General features: G+C 39.3%; 2 protein-coding genes across 2 annotated transcripts; one reads left to right on the top strand and one right to left on the bottom strand.

The window, feature by feature from the left end:
• LOC104743884 lies at positions 1637-2771 on the top strand. Its single transcript, XM_010464919.1, has 2 exons — positions 1637-2450; positions 2689-2771. Exons 1-2 carry the CDS (start codon positions 1637-1639, stop codon positions 2769-2771), a joined length of 897 nt encoding a protein of 298 aa, XP_010463221.1.
• LOC104742184 (aminoacylase-1) lies at positions 4018-6594 on the bottom strand. Its single transcript, XM_010463151.2, has 4 exons — positions 5629-6594; positions 5400-5537; positions 4445-4684; positions 4018-4348 (listed from the first exon to the last, which is right to left on the bottom strand). The coding sequence occupies exons 1-4, from the start codon at positions 6466-6468 to the stop codon at positions 4250-4252; spliced, it is 1317 nt and encodes a 438-aa protein (XP_010461453.1). The 5' UTR covers positions 6469-6594; the 3' UTR covers positions 4018-4249.

Below are 25536 nucleotides of genomic sequence, written 5' to 3'. Positions count from 1 at the left end.
TTGGTTACCAAAACTTCAAAACAGTAGATCTGATTGGCTGTAGTGGTGGTTTGGCTTTGTTTTATAATAAGGATGCTTTTCAAGTTTCAATTTTATATGAGTCGAACTGGTTAATTGATGTTGAAGCGGTTTACAAAGGACATTTAATTCATTTAACATTTGTTTATGGCGATCCGGTTCCCAAGAATCGTGATTTGGTTTGGGAACGTTTAGTAAGGATGGGGGTTACTAGGTCCTCTCCTTGGTTTGTGGTAGGAGATTTTAATGAGTTAACTGGGAATCATGAGAAGCGAGGGGGAAAGCTGTGCCATGCTTCTTCGTTTCTTTCCTTTAATGGGATGATTCAAGATTGTGGTTTTCTGGAATTACCCTATCTTGGAGACAGTTTTTCATGGCGGGGTTGGCGGGATGAAAAACCAATTCGATGTCGGTTGGATAGAGCATTAGGTAATGAGGATTGACATGATTTGTTTCCTGATACGGTTACAGATTATTTGCATATGATCGCTTCTGATCATAAGCCTCTTGTGGTAAACATCAGAGTGAAACGGTCATGGGGACGGAGAAGGTTTACGTTCGATCGTCGCTGGGTTGGGAAGGAGGGGCTGATGGAGGCAATCTCGGTGGGATGGGGTGGGGAACATCCTCAGGGTCAGTCTAGTTTTTTGGAGCAAATTGTGAGTTGTAGGCGGGCTATTTCTCGGTGGCGTAAAGCAGAGGTTCCTTTTGGTCGGGACACGATTGAGGATTTAAAACGCCAGTTAGACGTTGCTCAAATGGATGATGCGACTCCTTTGTCTGTAATCTCGGATCTCAATAGTCGATTACGGGTGGCTTATCGGGATGAAGAGGTTTATTGGTACCAGAAGAGTCGTAATAGATGGATGCGGGTGGGAGATAAAAATTCTAAGTATTTTCATGCTCAAACAAAGCAGAGACGGGCACGTAATCGGATTACAGATCTTTTTGACAAGAATGGGGTTTGGTCAACAGAGGATGTTGATATATGTAATACAGCAGTGTCATATTTTGCGAATCTGTTTTCTTCAATTAATCCTGAAAATTTTGATGAGATCTTATGTGAGGTTTGCACTGTCATTACGGAAGAGGTAAATATGCGGTTAACAGCCCCAGCTACGGAGGCTGAGGTCAGACAGGCTTTATTTATGATGCATCCGGATAAAGCTCCTGGCCCAGACGGGATGCCAGCTTTGTTTTTCCAAAAGGCGTGGGGGTTGTTAAAGGGAATCTTGTGGATTTGGTTAATCGGTTTTTTAACGAAGGTGTTTTTGATAAGTATTTAAATAGGACTCACATTTGTCTTATTTCTAAGGTAGCAAAGCCTACCCGGATGACAAAATTGCATCCTATTAGTTTATGTAATGTGGGCTACAAGATTATTTCAAAATTTTTGTGCCAGCGACTTAAGATGGTATTACCAGGGCTTATTTCGGAGACCCAATCAGCTTTTGTTCAGGGTCGGCTGATTTCAGACAATATACTGATTGCCCAAGAGATGTTTCATGGCTGACGGACTAATCCATCTTGTAAAGGGAAATTTTTGGTGATTAAAACGGATATGAGCAAGGCATATGATAGGGTGGAGTGGGTTTTTGTTGAAAAGTTACTACGGAAAATGGGTTTTGGGGAAAAATGGATCGGATGGATTATGTTCTGTGCTAGCTCGGTTGAATACAGAGTTCTTTTGAATGGCCAACCTAATGCATTGATAGTCCCAGAGAGGGGATTACGTCAGGGGGATCCTTTATCTCCTTATTTGTTTATCTTGTGTACAAAAGTTTTGATCGCAAAGATCCGTAAAATGGAGCAAGACAAGCTCATTACAGGGATTAAGGTGGCAAATAAATCTCCGCCAATCACGCATCTGTTGTTTGCGGATGATAGCCTCTTTTTCTGCAAGGAAGATAAGGAACAATGTGGGGTTATTTTGGATATATTACGACAGTATGAGGCTGCCTCGGGACAGCAAATTAATTTTGACAAATCCTCTGTTCAGTTTGGTCATATGGTTGATGTGGATAACAAAACAGAACTCCAAGGAGTTCTTGGGATAACAAATTTGGGCAGGATGGGATCATATCTAGGGTTACCTGAGAGCTTGGGCAGGTCCAAGACGAAAGTGTTTTCATTTGTTCGGGATAGGCTGCAGGGTTGGACAAATGGTTGGTCAGCAAGACTGCTATCGAAAGGGGGAAAAGAGATGATGATTAAGTCAGTTGCTACTGCGGTCCCGACGTTTGTGATGTCCTGTTTTTGGTTACCAAAAACGATCATTGATGGCTCTTGTAAGGCGGGTGACTCATTTGGAGGCGCAGGATGGGTTTGTACGCAGCTTCAGGATCCGACGCCAATCATGGGGGCTAAGAATTTTCGACGGAGTCTTTCTCCCTTGCATGCCGAAGTCGAAGCTTTCATGTGGGCTATGTGCTGTGATATGATCATGAGACCATCCAAGAAGATCCTTGAGCCTTGTTCAACACGAACAAAGTTGAAGATCAATTCTTCCAGCCAAACAACCATTTGCCAAAGGAGGTTAATCTAGTTGTTCACTTGAAGAGTTTTAGGTCCAACTGGTTTAAGAGCTTCCAGAATTATGTATGGCAACCATGTGTTGTTTCTACTAAGCTAAAAGTGAAAAATGGTACAACCCATGTTGTTTCTCATCAGCAAAATTGGACCAAGGAATGAAAGAGAGAGAAGTTCAAGGATGCATTTATTGGGCTAATTCAAGAGATTATGGGCAAGGATAGCATAGAAAGTTCTATTGGGGATGTTGTCTACCAAGTCTAGTTCATTTTGAGCCTAATTCAAGCCCAAAAAAGCCCAAAATAATCACTTTATTTTGTGGTCAAAGAGGGGTGACGAAAATGGAGTTCAACTCACATTGGGAATGACACCTTGGGAATGACACCTTGGGAAGGACACCTTGGGAAGGATACCTTGGGAAGGATACCTTGGGAAGGATACCTTGGAAAGGCAAACTTCAAGAATTGGTTCTTCATTCAACTATTTATCTTTATTATGTTTTAGTTTCAAGAATAATCAATACTTGGCTTTGTTACCAAGTTTCTTATCCCTATCTAAACTCATGTAATCTCATTTGAGAATCAATCAATCAATTTTTCTTTTCATTTTATGAGTCTATCTCTTTGTTCTTTGTCTAGAACATTTCTTTGTTTCTTGGTGTGTAATATCCAAGCAACAGCCTCCTCTTGCTGGACTAGTGTGTCATATCTAGCAGCGAGTGGAGTTGGAAATATCAGTAGCCTTCCGCAACTGCTGTGCAACCCCTCAACCCATCAAATCTCCCTTGTTGCACCTTGCACCTTGGCGAGTTTCTATCCTTTCTAATCCGGCTGAGTGATCCTCGAATTTGGGCGTATCACACTATATGATCGGGCATGGTTTTCGTGACGTGGCTTTCTACACGGACTGTTCAGACTTGGTGAAGATGGTGTATTCTCCTCATGACTGGCCGGCATTTTCGACGTACCTCGACGACAAGTGACAAGGAGGAATTTTCATCTTTCTCCTTATCTTTTGTTTCTAGAAATGCAAATGTAAATACAGATTCTTTGGCACGCCAAGCACGTACTTCTCCGCATAATGTTTTGTTTGTAAACAGTTTTCCATCCCACTGACTCTTTTGAACTAGTCTTTTGTTGACAAAAAAAAACATTTTAAAATAAAAATAACAATAATTTTTGGAAAATGTTGATCCGTGTTTTATAACACAAGATATCTCCTAGTATATTATTAAATCTGAAAAATTTACAAGATTTTATGAGGTTAAGGTACTTCTAGATTGGTAAGTAATACGTAAAAGTTTTTGGTTCAATTCATTTGCCTCATAGAATTTGAAAGAATCTAATCCCGAATAAAAATCATTTAGGCCAAACAAATGTACATAGGAAAGAATCAAGCTCTTATGCAACGCAAGGATATGAAATAGCAACTCTTGAAAACTAAAACATTTAGAGCTAAATTGATCAACTCTTTTGTGAAATCATACTCTAAGCACCAATGATATTTCTCTTCGGAGTCTGAGAATTATGCAGAAAAATAACTGATAATATACAAGGATTATCAGCAGCAGCCATTTAAGGGTCACAAGGATAGAGTAAATGTCAATAAAAAAAACTTACAAATAAACATTTACAACACTGTTTTAGTCATAGCAATGTGAGGTGTGACCATCTTCAAGCAACATGTCACATTGCTACATGCTTCAAATCACTTGATCAGATACTCCCTTAAAGGAACTTAGAGCTGTGATAACCGATTCATAAACTTCAATTCCTTTCATGAATACGATATCCTTTAGGAACTGAGGCAACAAATAAGTGTTTATATCAGTACTCTGATTTTATATATATATATATATACTCCAAGAGCGCAATAGATAATATCATCATGTGAATACCTCGTTATGGTCATGCAATAAAATAGGAGTATTGGTCATTGGAGAGAAGCCCAGAACTGGGATTCCCAAAGAGCGAATATAGCGTGAATCTGTAGTTGAAGCCAAAATTTCGGGCTTTGCGAGTTTTCCTCCTGTTGCTTCAACAGCTTGCTTGAAGATAGACCACCAAGGATTGGTATCATTTGTTGGAGTCATTATAGGTCGCCCTAAATGATCTCTTAACTTTCCTTTCTCTTTTACCTGGTGCAAGAAGAAAAAGATTGGATCTATTCACTTAGTTAGACTAAAACGAAAACTCTTGTATCATGTTATCAAACTGCAGAGGGTAGACACCATACATCATCGTCTAATTCACTAAAAAAAAGCCAAAAAAGACATGTAACATTATATAATATGAGAGCCCATATTTTACCGAACTTTGTAGCTACTGGTTAGTTTTGCTTAACCTTGGCTTAGGACATCTCATAACCTTGTCTTAATGACACTAAGATATAGGTTGGAAAAGAAAGAAGTCAGATGTTCTTAATCAACTACAACCCTGTAACTATTCAAGGTATATGGGCGTCTAGTATCGTCATTTATGTGAAACCAATGTGGAAGATTAAAACAAAAGAAACCAAACTATATTAACGGACTATGAAAGTAGTTATTCAAAGCAGCTGAGAGGCCTATCTCAGACATACATTTTAGTAGTATGAAAATAAAAGTTAAGAAATTTGATACGATCTCTGATGTAAGTATTTGCTCAATGAGACCTCTTTCATTCTATCTAGCCATGCTTCTTCGTTCCTCCAATTCATTTACAGTCATGCTTCACAAAACCAGACTCAAGAACAGCTCTGTATAACCCTTAGTTGCTATTAACTATTGAGACCGCATAGACACAGAAACAAGCAACCCAACACAGAAACGGTATGTACATATATCAGAGCTTTTAGAGAATATTCATATTTACCGTGTAGGTCATGTTCCTAATAGAAGGAGCCCATTCTTCAGCAATCCTTTTCTTCATAACATCTGGATCTGCCATTGGAGGCAACCTCAAATCATACCCAGCTTCTGCCTCTGAAGGCTGCATATTCATCACAAACCCCTGAAAAGAAAAAAAAACACACTTAAGAAAAACAAAAATCTCCTATTAACACATCAAAAAAATGCAAAATCTGAAATCGTCAACAACTCACAGTAGTAGAAGGAGTTCCAGCTTTAAGATAAACTGGATTCACAGATATAACTTCAGAATTCGCAGCTTTCCCAGCTTTAACGAAATCAAACTGCGTCTCCCTAAACTTAGCAATCAACTCAACACTCTTCATCAAATTCTCCATAGCTGAATTATCATAAAGCTTAGCACCATGCCCTGGGATCCCCTCAGCTTTGATTATAAATTCCCATGGAGTCCGATCAGCGTAAAACACCCTAAACTCATCACCAGGATTAGCTTGTCCTTCATCCATAGCGAATCCCAAATTCAAATCCCTAAACTCCGACGACGCCGCGAATCTCATCATCCCGTCGAATCCGCCGATCTCTTCTTCAGGGACGTACGAGATATGAACCGTACGAAGAGGAGAGAAGCCTCTCGATTTCAGATTCCTGATCGCTTCTAGATACTGAACTCCGATACACTTGTCGTCTTGCGCGCCGCGAGCGTAGATATGACCATCGGTTGTACGGTGAGCTGAGAACGGCGGGTGGATCCATTTGTCGGATTCGGCGGGAACAGAGTCGAGGTGAGAGTTGAAGAGAATCGAAGGGAGGTGAGGGTTAGTGCCTAGCCATGTGAGGAGAAGAACTGGCTTACCAGAGACGAATTCGAAGGTTTTGGAAGTGAGACCAATCGATTGAGCTTGATCAAGAAGAAACGAGACTGGTGCGGTGTAGTTAGGGTTAGGATGAGCGGTGTTGATTCTTAAGTATTGCTGGAATCGTGTGATTGGTGTATCCTCTTCTTGGCTGTTTGATTGTAGTGAGAAAATGACGGAGATGAGGAAGAGAGTCCAGAGAAGAGAAGACACCGCCATGGATTTTGTAGTTGCAGGAGTGATCAAAGAGAGGATGATGAAGAAGAAGAGCTTTTGCTATATTGTATTGTGACTTCTCTTGAGCATTGACCAAACGATCTGTGTGATGGAATTGGTCTATTAAAAAAGACAATCTACTGTATAAAACAAGAGACCATGTCACATATTTCAACCACCACGTTCCAAGCTCACTCATGTAACTGTTAAGTCATTTTCCAATTATTTTAGGTTCAAGAGGTAATAATTTACATGTTTCTAAGCTAATATGATCACAAAGGAGCCCAGGGACATATTTTCATACAGTTTCCGAGCGCGCAAGTCCGTTTGGAAGACCTTCTTCCCATTCACTGACTAAACTCAACATTTTTGGTGTTGTTTGGAAATCTAGACGAGACAATGAATACATGTCCTCTTGTGTACTCCGAAGCAAAGCAACCGCGGCCAAGACCCTTTCACCACCACAAGCCACCATGATGGCGCGGCAAAGCTCGACTCTAGTATGACACCAAGCTCCGATACTGCGGCCTTGCCTTAATAATGATCCAAAATGACGATACTTCTTTTTTTCCGAACCAAAAAACCCAAACTGATTTCACACGCCTCAAGCCCTATAGATATACTCATTCTTAAGAATTGAGATCTAGAAGGTATGCTCACCTCACGTCTCTAGCCTCTTAAGAATTTATCCAGCACCTACGCACGTTCGAGACTGCAACCACCTTGAGAGACGACACATCCTTTAAAGATCCAAGCACTCATCACTTCATCGTTTATTGCTATGAATGGAAGAATGTTGTGTATTATTGATAGATCAAGAGTAGTATTTTATACAAGAGAGATCCTAAACATTAGGGATATATGCTAATCATAAACAATGGTGCTGTTCGTTTGGTCGCCGCAGCTACATGCGGCTGCGGTTGACGCGGATAACAATGTTCATTTGGTTGTCGTAGCTACCTGCGTCATAATGCTGCGTCTTGCGGCTAAAAATTTTAGATGCCTAATAAAGTCAGCGATTAAAAGCTGTGTTATATATGGCAAATGACAAAAATACCTTTGTTTTTTTTTTATTGTTTTACAAAATAACCTTACCTTAATTTGGTTCGATTTCTCGAACTTAGTCTGTCGCTTGGAGAAGGAGAAGAAGAACAAAGCCGTCGCCGAAGAGCAGATCCAGGCTCCATTTCTCAATCTGCTTGAACTTAATCTGTCACTTCGAGGAGGAGAAGAAGAACAAAGCGACGTGTAGCAGATCCAGGCTCGATTCTCTCTGTCTTCTTCCCTACTCTCATCTTCGTAAGCTCTTCTGCTTCTGCTTCTTTATATAACTTTCTCTCGATCTCTGTTTTAACACGGATTGAGATTGGGTCTGTTCGTTTCGTCGTCGTAGGCGGCAGCGGCATCGTCAAACATTATCGCAGGTTGTTGTTCATTTCGTCCCATTATGTACATTTTATAATTTTATATATTTCATTATGTAACATTATGTACATTTTATAATCTTATATATTTCATTTATTTAGTTTTATACTCGAATTTCGACCCATAATCGGTACAACTATTTTAGTTCGATACAATATCAGAATTCGTTAATTATAAATACGGTAAAGTCCAAAAAAACCCCAACAAAACTTGTATTGACCTGTGATGCGGTATGACGAATTAGAGCGGCCATGTTTAAAGTAATGATTTAACTTTATGATTTAGTTTTTTAGTTGAATATACTATATTGAATATAATCTAAAATTTTAGTTGTGCATTTATGCAATTAAATATTTTAACATAATACTGAATATATAATGAACAATATAATACATGATGTCTACAAATAAATATTAGCATATCTAGAAAGAAATATGTGTAAATGATATCAGATTTCTAGTTATTTTTCAAATACCATATGTTATAACTTATAGTGAGTAATTTTATTATTGCTATTATAGAAAATATATTTTTAAATCATTCTAACAGATTACAATATGATTAAATGTATTTTCAAGTTTTGAAGTTTAAATTTTATTTTTATTTTTATTGAAGTTTCAAGTGCGAGTAAATGTATTTTGAAGTTATATTGGGTTTAAATGCCATTAATTTAAAATTTCTAAACATTTCTCAAATAATAGCATCACAAAAAGAAATCGTATAGTTTCAAGTTAGAAAAGAAGTTGCTTTCAAAAAAATTCAAATTAATAATTCAAATCCGTAATGTACGTAATTAAATTTATTAAATAAAAGTTATTACGACATCAATTTGTGTATATTCAGAATTGGTTTCAAACAATATATAAAATCGAGATAATCACTACAAGAAAACTGGGTATTTACGACTATGATTGACGACTAAATACGTAGTCGCTTATTTTCCCGGCTACTTGCCGATGACGTAGCTACCAAGTTACAACTGCGTAAATTTAGTCGTAACTCAGACGTTATTTGCCGACCAAATACAATAGTCGGTAATGTAGTCATAGATTAACGACCATTATATGACTAAATGGGAAGAACTTAATTTAGTTGCATCAAAGTAGCTAATTTGGCGACTACGTCTATAAGTCGGTAAGTTGGCGACTATACAACGACTAATTTTGTGGCATTCTTCACATATAAACTATAAATACAAGCATCATATTTGTGGCATTCTCATATTATTCTCATTTTCAAAGGTACAAACAAAATTAACCCATAATGTCAAATTTTTAATGCTTGCTTTACCATATCTATACTTATTGTAATATAATTATAGGTGCACCATGTCTTAGAAAATTGTTTAGCCTTGAGCTTTTGTTTTCTATTACTGAAGATGTGAATTAGTTGCAAAGTGAAAAATTACCTATGAAGGTGAAGCTCAAGAAAATGTATATGAATCAGTAGGTCTGAATTTTTAAAATTAGTATCTTCATTTTTGCTAAGTCATAAATGCAATTTTAATTTAAAAATAAAAATATAATTTTTACTATATTAAGTATATATGTAAGTAATGTTTTGTAAATTTTAAGTGATCAATATATTATGTAGTGTACTTATAAGTAGTATGCTTTAAATAATATGTAAACTAAATTAAATTATATGTTTTTTTATAAAATTAATTTTGGCTATTGATTGGCGACAAACAAGTGACTAACTTCAAAATATTGGGTTTAAACATGGTTATTACGTGTTGGACTCCAAAACAAGCCCAACTTTTTAAAATAAAATTACACCCCAACTCATCCGCGACTAATAAGCGACTAAGTTTAAAACATTTTGGGTTAATTATACCCGGAATCCATTTACGCGATCCAACCCATAACAAACGACCTAACACTAATTTTACAACCCTAATCTCTCATTTCTCACCATCCTTCTTCGTTGCCGATTCTCTCAATCGCCGATTCTCTCAATTGCCGAGGCTCTCAATCGCCGAGGCTCTCAATCTCCAATCTGTATTTTCTTCGTCTTCCTCTTCACCTAAGCCATCTCAACGAGATACTTACGATGCCTCCTGTTAAGAAGTCTGTACGAAAGAGGAATGCTGTCCCCAACGCTTCTCTCAGACCTTGTGGCTCTAACCTTTCGTCCAAGGTGAGAAAAGTCAACCCTCTACCGCCTCAATACAACTTCACGCCAGCGGCTCAAAGAACAAGTCCGCATTTTCCCCCAACTATCGACGTCAGCCGCACCGCAAGTCAGAAACTATCCACCACCACAGAACCTATTTCAGAACTCCTTGAATCGAAGCGTTGAAGACCAACCAACTGGGTCATTACCAGAAGTTCAGAAAAATCCTCCGGTTGAGTCGAATCCTTTGCATGATTCTACGAGATCTCCAATTCAGAATTCTCACGCTCAAAGTCATCCTTCTTCTCAAGGTAACAATTTCGACGAGTAAGATCCAGTGTTGCCGAAACTCTAGGAGGACAAGTTGAGGGCTCTTAACGCCATACTTATGGTGCCGGACGGTCATACTTTTACCACCGTCCTCTCTCCGGAACCGAAGCCTAACATGACTTGGTATGTAAACACGTTTAAATTTCATATAAAAAAAATGTTTTGTCATTCTCAAGTGTTTCCATCAGTTTTACTTACTAACTAGAATAGTACATGTTTTCATATGTTTTCTTCTAGATTAGAGTCGATGAATTTGTTGCTTTTAGATGACAAACAACTCGGTTGCAGACAAACATCACTATTGACTATTGTTTTGTCATTCGCAAGTCTCTCATCAGTTATTAGTAACTAGAAGAGTAGTAACTAGAAGAGTACATTTGTTTTTTTATTTGATTTTAAAAGAATTTGGTATGGTTTACGCTTATGCTTCATTCTGACTTGATTCTTTTTTTTTTTTTGATTCTTATGTTATGAGGTTTACTCGTGATGTCAAATCACAACTGGTGCGGAAGATTACTAAGGTTTTTACAAACAAATTTGATGGTCCATACTATAATTGGTCATGTGTGCCTCCGGAGAGACGAGAAAGATACTTCCTTGAATTTGCGGTATAGTTTTCTGTCAGATATCATTCATAGATAGGTTTTAATTGTTGTTTTTCACTAACTTAACTCTATTTTCTTTTTCCTAGAAAACACACACTTGGGATCCATTGATAAGAGGGACAGTGAAACAATTTTTCTATGAGATATGTCAACGCCGGATGGAAAACATGGTAAGCGACGCTAGGACTAGTCGAGTGCTACCTAAATGGATCGGGGGTACTCTCTGGAAAACAATGGTTGCGCAGTGGGATACTGAAGAAGCACAAGAAAGGAGTCGAATCTATTCCAATGCTCGTATGTCAGACCGTAATGGTCTCGGTCCACACTCGCACTTATCTGGGCCAACATCGTATCAACAAGTCAAACAAGGTTTGGTGAGTAACTTTAACTTATGTCTTAACCTTTTTTTTGTAGCTTTAACTTATGTCTTAACCTTTTTTTTGTAGCTTTAACTTATGTCTTCACCTTTTTTTTTGATTTTGTAACATTCGAGGAAGAGAAACTTGGGAGACCGGTGAGTTATGGTGAGGTTTTCAAAGAGACACATACAAGGCCAGATGGTACATATGTTGATCGAAAAGCCGAGAAGATCTTCTCAACTTATGAGAAAAACTTACAAGCTAAGATATCTGAGATCGAGTCAAATCCTTCACGAGCTCAGGAGCTCACAGCAGAAGATTATACGACCATCTTTCTTCAGGTAAAGTACCATTTTCACAATCTATATTTAAAGAGTCTTCAAAACTTTTATTTTCAGAACTAACAGTTTCAGTTTTTCTTTTCTAAGTCCACTGAGAAGGATTCACGAGGTAATCTTTTTGGACTTGGAAGCCTCAAGGATCATCTTCAGGATCTTCTCAATGGCAAGAGCTATCAACAAGGACAGTCGTCGTTTATAGCATTGCAAGAGCAAATGAAAGAAGCTCATCGTATAATTGAAGAACAAGTTTCCTATAATGCAAAACGTGATGCTGAGATTGCTGCTCATGAAGCAGAACATTCCAAAGTTGTGGCAGAGCAACAGAAGAAGATAGAGCACTTGGAAAACTACTTGCGCAAAACTGATCCGGCCTTTGTGGAATTCCTTGTGTCTGAAACAAGTGATGCATCCACCGCCCCTCCAACATAAAGAACATCTCCTTCTTAGGTTGCTTCTTAGACTACTTATCTCTATACCTTAACTCTAATGAACTTGTCACTTTGGGATGATGTGTCAATCATAGTTTTTGATTGATCATTTTGGTTCTCTTCTGACTTGATTCTTTTTTTTTTTTTTGATTCTTATGTTATGAGGTTTACTCGTGATGTCAAATCACAACTGGTGCGGAAGATTACTAAGGTTTTTACAAACAAATTTGATGGTCCATACTATAATTGGTCATGTGTGCCTCCGGAGAGACGAGAAAGATACTTCCTTGAATTTGCGGTATAGTTTTCTGTCAGATATCATTCATAGATAGGTTTTAATTGTTGTTTTTCACTAACTTAACTCTATTTTCTTTTTCCTAGAAAACACACACTTGGGATCCATTGATAAGAGGGACAGTGAAACAATTTTTCTATGAGATATGTCAACGCCGGATGGAAAACATGGTAAGCGACGCTAGGACTAGTCGAGTGCTACCTAAATGGATCGGGGGTACTCTCTGGAAAACAATGGTTGCGCAGTGGGATACTGAAGAAGCACAAGAAAGGAGTCGAATCTATTCCAATGCTCGTATGTCAGACCGTAATGGTCTCGGTCCACACTCGCACTTATCTGGGCCAACATCGTATCAACAAGTCAAACAAGGTTTGGTGAGTAACTTTAACTTATGTCTTAACCTTTTTTTTGTAGCTTTAACTTATGTCTTAACCTTTTTTTTGTAGCTTTAACTTATGTCTTCACCTTTTTTTTTGATTTTGTAACATTCGAGGAAGAGAAACTTGGGAGACCGGTGAGTTATGGTGAGGTTTTCAAAGAGACACATACAAGGCCAGATGGTACATATGTTGATCGAAAAGCCGAGAAGATCTTCTCAACTTATGAGAAAAACTTACAAGCTAAGATATCTGAGATCGAGTCAAATCCTTCACGAGCTCAGGAGCTCACAGCAGAAGATTATACGACCATCTTTCTTCAGGTAAAGTACCATTTTCACAATCTATATTTAAAGAGTCTTCAAAACTTTTATTTTCAGAACTAACAGTTTCAGTTTTTCTTTTCTAAGTCCACTGAGAAGGATTCACGAGGTAATCTTTTTGGACTTGGAAGCCTCAAGGATCATCTTCAGGATCTTCTCAATGGCAAGAGCTATCAACAAGGACAGTCGTCGTTTATAGCATTGCAAGAGCAAATGAAAGAAGCTCATCGTATAATTGAAGAACAAGTTTCCTATAATGCAAAACGTGATGCTGAGATTGCTGCTCATGAAGCAGAACATTCCAAAGTTGTGGCAGAGCAACAGAAGAAGATAGAGCACTTGGAAAACTACTTGCGCAAAACTGATCCGGCCTTTGTGGAATTCCTTGTGTCTGAAACAAGTGATGCATCCACCGCCCCTCCAACATAAAGAACATCTCCTTCTTAGGTTGCTTCTTAGACTACTTATCTCTATACCTTAACTCTAATGAACTTGTCACTTTGGGATGATGTGTCAATCATAGTTTTTGATTGATCATTTTGGTTCTCTTCTGACTTGATTCTTTTTTTTTTTTTTGATTCTTATGTTATGAGGTTTACTCGTGATGTCAAATCACAACTGGTGCGGAAGATTACTAAGGTTTTTACAAACAAATTTGATGGTCCATACTATAATTGGTCATGTGTGCCTCCGGAGAGACGAGAAAGATACTTCCTTGAATTTGCGGTATAGTTTTCTGTCAGATATCATTCATAGATAGGTTTTAATTGTTGTTTTTCACTAACTTAACTCTATTTTCTTTTTCCTAGAAAACACACACTTGGGATCCATTGATAAGAGGGACAGTGAAACAATTTTTCTATGAGATATGTCAACGCCGGATGGAAAACATGGTAAGCGACGCTAGGACTAGTCGAGTGCTACCTAAATGGATCGGGGGTACTCTCTGGAAAACAATGGTTGCGCAGTGGGATACTGAAGAAGCACAAGAAAGGAGTCGAATCTATTCCAATGCTCGTATGTCAGACCGTAATGGTCTCGGTCCACACTCGCACTTATCTGGGCCAACATCGTATCAACAAGTCAAACAAGGTTTGGTGAGTAACTTTAACTTATGTCTTAACCTTTTTTTTGTAGCTTTAACTTATGTCTTAACCTTTTTTTTGTAGCTTTAACTTATGTCTTCACCTTTTTTTTTGATTTTGTAACATTCGAGGAAGAGAAACTTGGGAGACCGGTGAGTTATGGTGAGGTTTTCAAAGAGACACATACAAGGCCAGATGGTACATATGTTGATCGAAAAGCCGAGAAGATCTTCTCAACTTATGAGAAAAACTTACAAGCTAAGATATCTGAGATCGAGTCAAATCCTTCACGAGCTCAGGAGCTCACAGCAGAAGATTATACGACCATCTTTCTTCAGGTAAAGTACCATTTTCACAATCTATATTTAAAGAGTCTTCAAAACTTTTATTTTCAGAACTAACAGTTTCAGTTTTTCTTTTCTAAGTCCACTGAGAAGGATTCACGAGGTAATCTTTTTGGACTTGGAAGCCTCAAGGATCATCTTCAGGATCTTCTCAATGGCAAGAGCTATCAACAAGGACAGTCGTCGTTTATAGCATTGCAAGAGCAAATGAAAGAAGCTCATCGTATAATTGAAGAACAAGTTTCCTATAATGCAAAACGTGATGCTGAGATTGCTGCTCATGAAGCAGAACATTCCAAAGTTGTGGCAGAGCAACAGAAGAAGATAGAGCACTTGGAAAACTACTTGCGCAAAACTGATCCGGCCTTTGTGGAATTCCTTGTGTCTGAAACAAGTGATGCATCCACCGCCCCTCCAACATAAAGAACATCTCCTTCTTAGGTTGCTTCTTAGACTACTTATCTCTATACCTTAACTCTAATGAACTTGTCACTTTGGGATGATGTGTCAATCATAGTTTTTGATTGATCATTTTGGTTCTCTTCTGACTTGATTCTTTTTTTTTTTTTTGATTCTTATGTTATGAGGTTTACTCGTGATGTCAAATCACAACTGGTGCGGAAGATTACTAAGGTTTTTACAAACAAATTTGATGGTCCATACTATAATTGGTCATGTGTGCCTCCGGAGAGACGAGAAAGATACTTCCTTGAATTTGCGGTATAGTTTTCTGTCAGATATCATTCATAGATAGGTTTTAATTGTTGTTTTTCACTAACTTAACTCTATTTTCTTTTTCCTAGAAAACACACACTTGGGATCCATTGATAAGAGGGACAGTGAAACAATTTTTCTATGAGATATGTCAACGCCGGATGGAAAACATGGTAAGCGACGCTAGGACTAGTCGAGTGCTACCTAAATGGATCGGGGGTACTCTCTGGAAAACAATGGTTGCGCAGTGGGATACTGAAGAAGCACAAGAAAGGAGTCGAATCTATTCCAATGCTCGTATGTCAGACCGTAATGGTCTCGGTCCACACTCGCACTTATCTGGGCCAACATCGTATCAACAAGTCAAACAAGGTTTGGTGAGTAACTTTAACTTATGTCTTAACCTTTTTTTTGTAGCTTTAACTTATGTCTTAACCTTTTTTTTGTAGCTTTAACTTATGTCTTCACCTTTTTTTTTGATTTTGTAACATTCGAGGAAGAGAAACTTGGGAGACCGGTGAGTTATGGTGAGGTTTTCAAAGAGACACATACAAGGCCAGATGGTACATATGTTGATCGAAAAGCCGAGAAGATCTTCTCAACTTATGAGAAAAACTTACAAGCTAAGATATCTGAGATCGAGTCAAATCCTTCACGAGCTCAGGAGCTCACAGCAGAAGATTATACGACCATCTTTCTTCAGGTAAAGTACCATTTTCACAATCTATATTTAAAGAGTCTTCAAAACTTTTATTTTCAGAACTAACAGTTTCAGTTTTTCTTTTCTAAGTCCACTGAGAAGGATTCACGAGGTAATCTTTTTGGACTTGGAAGCCTCAAGGATCATCTTCAGGATCTTCTCAATGGCAAGAGCTATCAACAAGGACAGTCGTCGTTTATAGCATTGCAAGAGCAAATGAAAGAAGCTCATCGTATAATTGAAGAACAAGTTTCCTATAATGCAAAACGTGATGCTGAGATTGCTGCTCATGAAGCAGAACATTCCAAAGTTGTGGCAGAGCAACAGAAGAAGATAGAGCACTTGGAAAACTACTTGCGCAAAACTGATCCGGCCTTTGTGGAATTCCTTGTGTCTGAAACAAGTGATGCATCCACCGCCCCTCCAACATAAAGAACATCTCCTTCTTAGGTTGCTTCTTAGACTACTTATCTCTATACCTTAACTCTAATGAACTTGTCACTTTGGGATGATGTGTCAATCATAGTTTTTGATTGATCATTTTGGTTCTCTTTTGGTTATTATGAACTTGTCACTTTGGGATGATGTGTCAATCATACTTTTTGATTGATCATTTTGGTTCTCTTTTTGTAATTGCTAATGTGGTGAACATATTACTATTGTGGTGAACTTTTGGTTATTAAAAATGTGAATTTTAGGTTTTTCTTTGATTAGAAATTCGAATTATAAAACAAAACAAAACAATTATGGTTTTAATCACTATAGTCGTCAAACCAGTCATTAAATCTGGCTTAAAGTCATCGTAACATAGTCGTCAAATAGTCGTCTGATAGTAGCCAAGGAGTCGCATAATTTAACGACGAAATGACAACTATTCTCAAGCTAGTGTTCACATTTTATTAATCGTAACATTGTCATTAAATAGTCGTAAATATTAACGACCAAATTACGACTACGTTTACGACTACATGTCATAGTCGTAAATTTGTCGCTATTTACCGACTATGTTACGAATTAATTTCCTTACCGACTATCGATTTACGACAACAGTTATTAGTCGTAACATAGTCGTTATGTATGAATTAGCGACTATATAGTTACTATTAGTGCAGTCGTAAATCCCATGTTTTCTTGTAATGAATTGAAAAGTTTCAATTCATAACAAAACTAAATTTGTTTCCTAAAAAATATTAATAATTTTCGTTAATATTTAATTTAGTTTACAATATTTTTTATATTTTATTCATACTCTTATTTATTCAAATCCCAAATCTCTAATATCTTCTAAACCATTTTTTAAACTCCATATCTATACTTTTAATGAAAAATCGAAATATATAAAATATATCTATAATGAATGGTTAACAACTTGTATATAGGGAGTAATACTGGCTTGAGATGATTAGGTCTAACCACACCATAATTTTAGAGAAAATAAAAGTAGGTCTGAAGATAATCCTTGTTTTTACACAATCGTGAATTTTAACACCTACGAAAGAAAGTTCAGCAAAAATATTATTAAATTGTTGCTGAATGAAAAAGAACAATCAAATTATATATCAATTAGATGAACATCATTTCTGCAAGATGTAGAAGGGTATGCTTTAGAAAAATATAAAATATGGTAAATTAAAATTAGAAAATTTGGAAACTGTGGCTTAGAAGTTTGTCGATGAATGAAAACTGAGAACTTTGACAGTTTTTATATTTGAAAACTGTGGATTAGATTTCTTAGGGCTTTCTTAAGATTTATGTGATTTTTCAAAACAATTTGCTAAATAAAAAAAGATACTTCTTCGATTCGTAAAGTTTTTTCGGAAAATAATATGAAATTTTGTTTGTTTTAAAGGAATATTCCATAAATTAGAGATGTTTTCAGATTGCAATCTCCAACTGACTTGTCTACGAAGATTGCTCCCAATAAATATTTATAGATAAAATAAAAATAGATATATTATTCTTAATATGATTTTGTTTTGTTTTTTATTATTATTTCTCTGATGGCATTTTCTGTAATATATCATACACTACAAGAAAACATGTAATTTATGACTACTTTATGACTAAATACTGTTGTCGTAAATCATTAGTCGGTAAGAAATTCAATTGTAAAATAGTCGGTAAATAGCAACCATGTTACGACCAACACACGTAGTCGTAAACTTAGTCGTAATATAGTCGTAAATAGTTACGACTATTTAATGACAATTTTACGATTAATAAAATGTGAACAGAAGTAGTTTATGAGTAGTCGTAATGCATTCGTTATTTACGACTATTTAATGACAATTTAACGATTAATGCGATGTGAACGTACTATGAGAGGAGTTATGATTTAGTCGTTAAACTTTGTGACTACTTGGCTACTATTGGGCGACTATGTGGCGACCACTTAAAGACAGGTTTAACGACTGGTTTGACGACTATAGTGATTAAAAACCATAATCGTTTTTTTATGTTTTGTTTTATAATTCGAATTGCTTATCAAAGAAAAACCTAAAATTCTCATTTTTAATAACAAAAGTTCACCACATTTGTAATAAGTTCACCACATTACATTAGCAATAACAAAAAGTAGACCAAATTTATAATAACCAAAAGAGAGAACCAAAGTGATCAATCTAAAACTATGATTCTCACAAGTGACTAGGAACAACACATCATCCCAAAGTGACAAGTTCATGAGAGTTAAGAAATGGAGATAATTACCCTAAGAAGTAACCTAAGAATATGAAGTAACAACACATCATCACTTGATTCAGACACAAAGAATTGCACAAAGGCCGGATCAGTTTGGCACAAGTACTTTTCCATGTGCTCTATCTTCTTCTGTTGCTCAGCCACAACTTTGGAATGGTCTGCTTCAAGAGCAGCAATCTCAGCATCATGTTTTGTATTATAGGCAACTTGTTCTTCAATTATACGATGAGCTTCCTTCATTTGCTCTTGTAATGCTACAAAAGATGACGACTTTCCTCGTTGATTGCCCTTGCCATTGAGAAGATCCTGAAGATGATCCTTGAGGCTTCCAAGTCCAAAAATATTACCTCGTAAATCCTTCTCAGTGGACTGAGAAAAGAAAAAGTGAAACTTTAAATAGAGAACATGAAAGTTTTGAAGACTCTTTAAATATAGATTGTGAAAAATGTTACTTTACCTGAAGATAGATGGTCGCATAATCTTCTGCTTTGAGCTCCTGAGCTCGTGAAGGATCTGACTCGATCTCAGATATCTTAGCTCGTAAGTTTTTCTCATAAGTTGTAATGATCTNTGTAATTTATGACTACTTTATGACTAAATACTGTTGTCGTAAATCATTAGTCGGTAAGAAATTCAATTGTAAAATAGTCGGTAAATAGCAACCATGTTACGACCAACACACGTAGTCGTAAACTTAGTCGTAATATAGTCGTAAATAGTTACGACTATTTAATGACAATTTTACGATTAATAAAATGTGAACAGAAGTAGTTTATGAGTAGTCGTAATGCATTCGTTATTTACGACTATTTAATGACAATTTAACGATTAATGCGATGTGAACGTACTATGAGAGGAGTTATGATTTAGTCGTTAAACTTTGTGACTACTTGGCTACTATTGGGCGACTATGTGGCGACCACTTAAAGACAGGTTTAACGACTGGTTTGACGACTATAGTGATTAAAAACCATAATCGTTTTTTTATGTTTTGTTTTATAATTCGAATTGCTTATCAAAGAAAAACCTAAAATTCTCATTTTTAATAACAAAAGTTCACCACATTTGTAATAAGTTCACCACATTACATTAGCAATAACAAAAAGTAGACCAAATTTATAATAACCAAAAGAGAGAACCAAAGTGATCAATCTAAAACTATGATTCTCACAAGTGACTAGGAACAACACATCATCCCAAAGTGACAAGTTCATGAGAGTTAAGAAATGGAGATAATTACCCTAAGAAGTAACCTAAGAATATGAAGTAACAACACATCATCACTTGATTCAGACACAAAGAATTGCACAAAGGCCGGATCAGTTTGGCACAAGTACTTTTCCATGTGCTCTATCTTCTTCTGTTGCTCAGCCACAACTTTGGAATGGTCTGCTTCAAGAGCAGCAATCTCAGCATCATGTTTTGTATTATAGGCAACTTGTTCTTCAATTATACGATGAGCTTCCTTCATTTGCTCTTGTAATGCTACAAAAGATGACGACTTTCCTCGTTGATTGCCCTTGCCATTGAGAAGATCCTGAAGATGATCCTTGAGGCTTCCAAGTCCAAAAATATTACCTCGTAAATCCTTCTCAGTGGACTGAGAAAAGAAAAAGTGAAACTTTAAATAGAGAACATGAAAGTTTTGAAGACTCTTTAAATATAGATTGTGAAAAATGTTACTTTACCTGAAGATAGATGGTCGCATAATCTTCTGCTTTGAGCTCCTGAGCTCGTGAAGGATCTGACTCGATCTCAGATATCTTAGCTCGTAAGTTTTTCTCATAAGTTGTAATGATCTTCTCGGCCTTTTGATCGACATACGTACCATCTGGCTTTGTATGTGTCTCTTTGAAAACCTCACCAAGACTCACCGGTCTCCCAAGTTTCTCTTCCTGGAATGTTACAAAAAAAAAAAAAAAANATAAGTTAAAGTTGCAAAGGTGTAAGAAAAATACATAAGTTACTCACCAAGCCTTGTTTGACTTGGTGATACGATGTTGGCCCAGAAAGTGCATGTGAGGACTGAGACCATCACGGTCAAACATACGAGCATTGGAATAGATTTGACTCCTTTCCTATGCTTCTTCAGTATCCCACTGCGCAACTATTATTTTCCATAGAGTATCCTTGATCCATTTAGGTCGCACTCGACTAGTCCTAGCGTTGCTAACCATGTTTTTTTATCCGGCGTTGACATATCTCATAGAAAATGTAACATCTACGAACCGGAGTCCCGGTTTGGGATGTGCATCGATCGATGCAGGTGTTGCATCGGTCGATGCAAGGTCTGTTTTTGCAAACGAGTTTAAGTTAAACGTTGAGTTTTAGGTATTGTGTATAAAAGGAGGAACTCGTGGGTTTGGCCGAGTTTGGCCATTTTTGGAGGAAAAGAAAGAGAGAAAGAAGTTCTTGATCGTTCTTGAGGTTTTTGGGAGATTCATAGCTGTTCTTGTGGAGATCTATAGCTAGGATCATTGTAGGAGCTTGCTAGGAGCGTAGATCTGTCGTTTAGAGTCAGAATCTTCTTTGGCAAAGGTCAGTGCATGACCAGGGCTTATCTAAGCTTGAGATTTCTCTAATTTTTGTGTTTATGTGTTATGTGGTTGATTCCTTGGCTTGTGGGAGGGTTTATGTGTCACTTGAGGCTTTGGGAAGCTGCTCTGTGGCTTTGGATCGTGTTTTGGTGATTTAGGAACGAAGATCCGATGAGGAGCTTCGGGGAAGAAGATGCTCGGCAGGTGCGTCGATCGATGCACTTTGTGTGTCGGTTGATGCAATGCGAGGACAACGCGATTTGACCTAGGAGCATCGTGCAATGCCATGTGGAGGCGTTGATCGATGCAATTAGGGATTTTGTAAAATGTCGAGCATGCATCGGTCGATGCAGTGTTGGTGTCAGTCGATGCATGGGTTGGTGTCGGTCGATGCAGATGTCCTGGTTTGTTGTTTGGTTGTTGATTGTTGTTTGATGGTTATATATATCTCAATTGCTTGTGTGTATAGCCCAATAGATGGGAGGATTGCCTCACAAAGTCTTTATAAAATACTCACGCATCTCATATGTGTTGTGGTGCAGGTCAAGGCAAAGTGTGATCGTGGAATCAAGGCAATGAAGAGGAGGATGTTCTAGTGGTTCATTGATGTGTTGTTTGGCTTCTGTAGGTTGCTAGAGTTGGGTCATATAATGTTGTTGGGATGTTTATTATTGGTTAACGATTCTGCTGGGTTGAGTTATTGAATTATTATTTTATTATTTATTGGTTATTGGATATTGGCATCTATTGGTTATTTTCCGCTGTTTGGTTTGGTTGTGGTTAGGTGGCTAGTGGGTATGGGGCCACTAGTTTTATTATTATTATTATTATTATTATTATTATTATTATTATTATTATTATATATATAAAAAATGGGTCGGTTAGTTTCAGCTTGGTATGAGAGCCATTATGGTTCTAGGTTTGGGTTCACTAGTTTTATGTGCTGATGCTGTGATTGATTATGTGAATTAGTCAATTGTGTGTGGCATGGAGTCCTAGAACATCCTCTTCGAGCCTACAGTGTGATTCTACGGTGAGTTTTTGTTTTGTGTTCTGTTGAGATTGCTTGCTTAGCCTTCTGTTCATGATAGTTCAAATGGTTAGAGATGGTGTTGTTGCTGGTCGTGGTCGTGGACGCAGACGTTGTCGTGGTAGGGGCACAGGCCCAGCGGTTAGTGATGTCTTGGACCAGAGTGTGACAGTTGAGGGCGTCGGTGAGTTGCAGGGCTTCCAGGAGGGGTCCATGAGTGTGGCCGGTAGGGGTACCGATATGACCGTAGGCGCTGAGAAAGTTGGTGTGGGCGATGTCAGTGAAGGATTCAGCCGATGATGCTAGGGTTTCGGGTGCGGGAGTCCCAGCTGGTGGAGCCCCTGGAGGAGGTATTGATCTTGCGGACTTGTTAGCACGAGTGCTGGAGCGGTTGCCGGTAGTGGTACCGGCTCAGGCTCTGGTAGTACCGCCAGTTGCTGCGGAGGTGCAGCAGCCAATGGCTGCAGAGGTGCAGCAACCAGTGGCTACAGATGTGCAGCCGCCAGTGGCTGCGGATGTGGGAGATCATTCTCGTTATATGCTGAGAGATGGGCAACATCGGTACTAAGCGGTTTTTGGGTGGTTCGGATCCTACCGCAGCGGATGTGTGGAGGGCAAGAGTGGAACGTAACTTCCAGTCTTTCAGATGTCCTCAGGAGTTTTGGGTGGACATAGGGGTCCACAACCTGATTGGTGATGCTCACTTGTGGTGGAGATCAGTGGCTGCTAGGAACGTGCATAGGGAGATGACTGGGGCTAACTTCGTGAAGGAGTTCAACCTCAAGTATTTCCCTAGAGAAGCATTAGACCGGTTGGAGGTGCAGTTCCTACAGTTATCTCAGGGGACTCGGTCGGTGCGGGAGCTGGACGTGGAGTTCAGTCGACTTCTCATGCATGGGGGTCGGACGATGGCTTAGATCAGGACGTTTATGAGGGCCCTTCGTGAGGATTTGAGGATCCATTGCAGAGGGCAGAGTTACGTTACGAGTGCAGAGCTGGTTGAGACTACGACAGAGATTGAGGAGGATATCCAGGCATAGTCAGTGACGGTTAGTCCAGCAGTTCAGCCTAGGAAGGCTTAACATCATGGAGGTTCTGGCAAGGGCGGCAATCCTGCGCAGGGAACTAAGAGGAAGTGTGAGGCTACACCGAGGCCGAGTGGTGTAGGGTGCTATGGGTGCGGTAGCCTGGAGCACATAGTAGCTAGCTGTCCCCAGAGGAGTGCTACGACGGCGGCACATTCAGCGGTTCGTGTATGCTATCATTGCATGGAGCCTGTACACATCAAGCCCAATTGTCCCAAGTTGCAACAAATGGCAGTGGCAGCAGTGCAGAGTGTGGTGCAGCTGAGAGTGCAGCAGGTGGAATGGATTCAGCAGGCACCACAGGTGTACACGATGGCTGAGAATGGTGGAACCAGTGCCGGGGCGATCACTGGTATAATTTCTGGTACCTAGAGTTTGTGAATTTCAGTACGTTCAGATTTTATGTTTTGCTTGTGATAAAGTGTTAAGTTCTCAGCACATGTGACCTGTGTAGGGACCTTGTTGGTGGGCGGATTTAGGTCCCACGGGATGTTTGATTCTGGAGATACCCATAGTTTCATTACTTCGGAGTGCACAGAAAGCGCTAATATCAGAGAAGATCTCGGGGAGCGAGCGGGAGTTGTCAGAGTTGTGGGAGGCAAGTTCCTGTGAGTTCTTGGACGGGCGAGGGGAGTCGATATTCAGATCGCAGGGGAGTCGTGGCCAGCGGATTTGCTTATCAGCCCGGTTGATTTGTATGATGTTATTCTGGGGATGGATTGGTTGCATCACCATATGATACACTTTGATTGTCATCGTGGTAGTGTGGANAAAAATGGGTCGGTTAGTTTCAGCTTGGTATGAGAGCCATTATGGTTCTAGGTTTGGGTTCACTAGTTTTATGTGCTGATGCTGTGATTGATTATGTGAATTAGTCAATTGTGTGTGGCATGGAGTCCTAGAACATCCTCTTCGAGCCTACAGTGTGATTCTACGGTGAGTTTTTGTTTTGTGTTCTGTTGAGATTGCTTGCTTAGCCTTCTGTTCATGATAGTTCAAATGGTTAGAGATGGTGTTGTTGCTGGTCGTGGTCGTGGACGCAGACGTTGTCGTGGTAGGGGCACAGGCCCAGCGGTTAGTGATGTCTTGGACCAGAGTGTGACAGTTGAGGGCGTCGGTGAGTTGCAGGGCTTCCAGGAGGGGTCCATGAGTGTGGCCGGTAGGGGTACCGATATGACCGTAGGCGCTGAGAAAGTTGGTGTGGGCGATGTCAGTGAAGGATTCAGCCGATGATGCTAGGGTTTCGGGTGCGGGAGTCCCAGCTGGTGGAGCCCCTGGAGGAGGTATTGATCTTGCGGACTTGTTAGCACGAGTGCTGGAGCGGTTGCCGGTAGTGGTACCGGCTCAGGCTCTGGTAGTACCGCCAGTTGCTGCGGAGGTGCAGCAGCCAATGGCTGCAGAGGTGCAGCAACCAGTGGCTACAGATGTGCAGCCGCCAGTGGCTGCGGATGTGGGAGATCATTCTCGTTATATGCTGAGAGATGGGCAACATCGGTACTAAGCGGTTTTTGGGTGGTTCGGATCCTACCGCAGCGGATGTGTGGAGGGCAAGAGTGGAACGTAACTTCCAGTCTTTCAGATGTCCTCAGGAGTTTTGGGTGGACATAGGGGTCCACAACCTGATTGGTGATGCTCACTTGTGGTGGAGATCAGTGGCTGCTAGGAGCGTGCATAGGGAGATGACTGGGGCTAACTTCGTGAAGGAGTTCAACCTCAAGTATTTCCCTAGAGAAGCATTAGACCGGTTGGAGGTGCAGTTCCTACAGTTATCTCAGGGGACTCGGTCGGTGCGGGAGCTGGACGTGGAGTTCAGTCGACTTCTCATGCATGGGGGTCGGACGATGGCTTAGATCAGGACGTTTATGAGGGCCCTTCGTGAGGATTTGAGGATCCATTGCAGAGGGCAGAGTTACGTTACGAGTGCAGAGCTGGTTGAGACTACGACAGAGATTGAGGAGGATATCCAGGCATAGTCAGTGACGGTTAGTCCAGCAGTTCAGCCTAGGAAGGCTTAACATCATGGAGGTTCTGGCAAGGGCGGCAATCCTGCGCAGGGAACTAAGAGGAAGTGTGAGGCTACACCGAGGCCGAGTGGTGTAGGGTGCTATGGGTGCGGTAGCCTGGAGCACATAGTAGCTAGCTGTCCCCAGAGGAGTGCTACGACGGCGGCACATTCAGCGGTTCGTGTATGCTATCATTGCATGGAGCCTGTACACATCAAGCCCAATTGTCCCAAGTTGCAACAAATGGCAGTGGCAGCAGTGCAGAGTGTGGTGCA

This window comes from Camelina sativa, chromosome 14 (genome assembly GCF_000633955.1).
Source record: "Camelina sativa cultivar DH55 chromosome 14, Cs, whole genome shotgun sequence".
Taxonomy (NCBI): Eukaryota; Viridiplantae; Streptophyta; class Magnoliopsida; order Brassicales; family Brassicaceae; genus Camelina; species Camelina sativa.
Note: the sequence above shows the minus strand (reverse complement) of the source record. Positions and strands in the feature narration are given on the sequence as shown.

What these genes read in the sequence shown, in the direction of transcription:
- LOC104743884 (XM_010464919.1), top strand. Translation starts at nt 1,637, where the DNA reads ATGGGTTTTGGGGAAAAATGGATCGGATGGATTATGTTCTGTGCTAGC. An exon ending in TTTCATGTGGGCTATGTGCT is followed by an intron (nt 2,451 to 2,688) that starts GTGATATGATCA and finishes GTTTCTCATCAG; the next exon opens with CAAAATTGGACCAAGGAATG.
- LOC104742184 (XM_010463151.2), bottom strand. Translation starts at nt 6,468, where the DNA reads ATGGCGGTGTCTTCTCTTCTCTGGACTCTCTTCCTCATCTCCGTCATT. An exon ending in CTGGAACTCCTTCTACTACT is followed by an intron (nt 5,538 to 5,628) that starts GTGAGTTGTTGA and finishes TTTTCTTTTCAG; the next exon opens with GGGTTTGTGATGAATATGCA. An exon ending in TATTGCATGACCATAACGAG is followed by an intron (nt 4,349 to 4,444) that starts GTATTCACATGA and finishes TTGTTGCCTCAG; the next exon opens with TTCCTAAAGGATATCGTATT.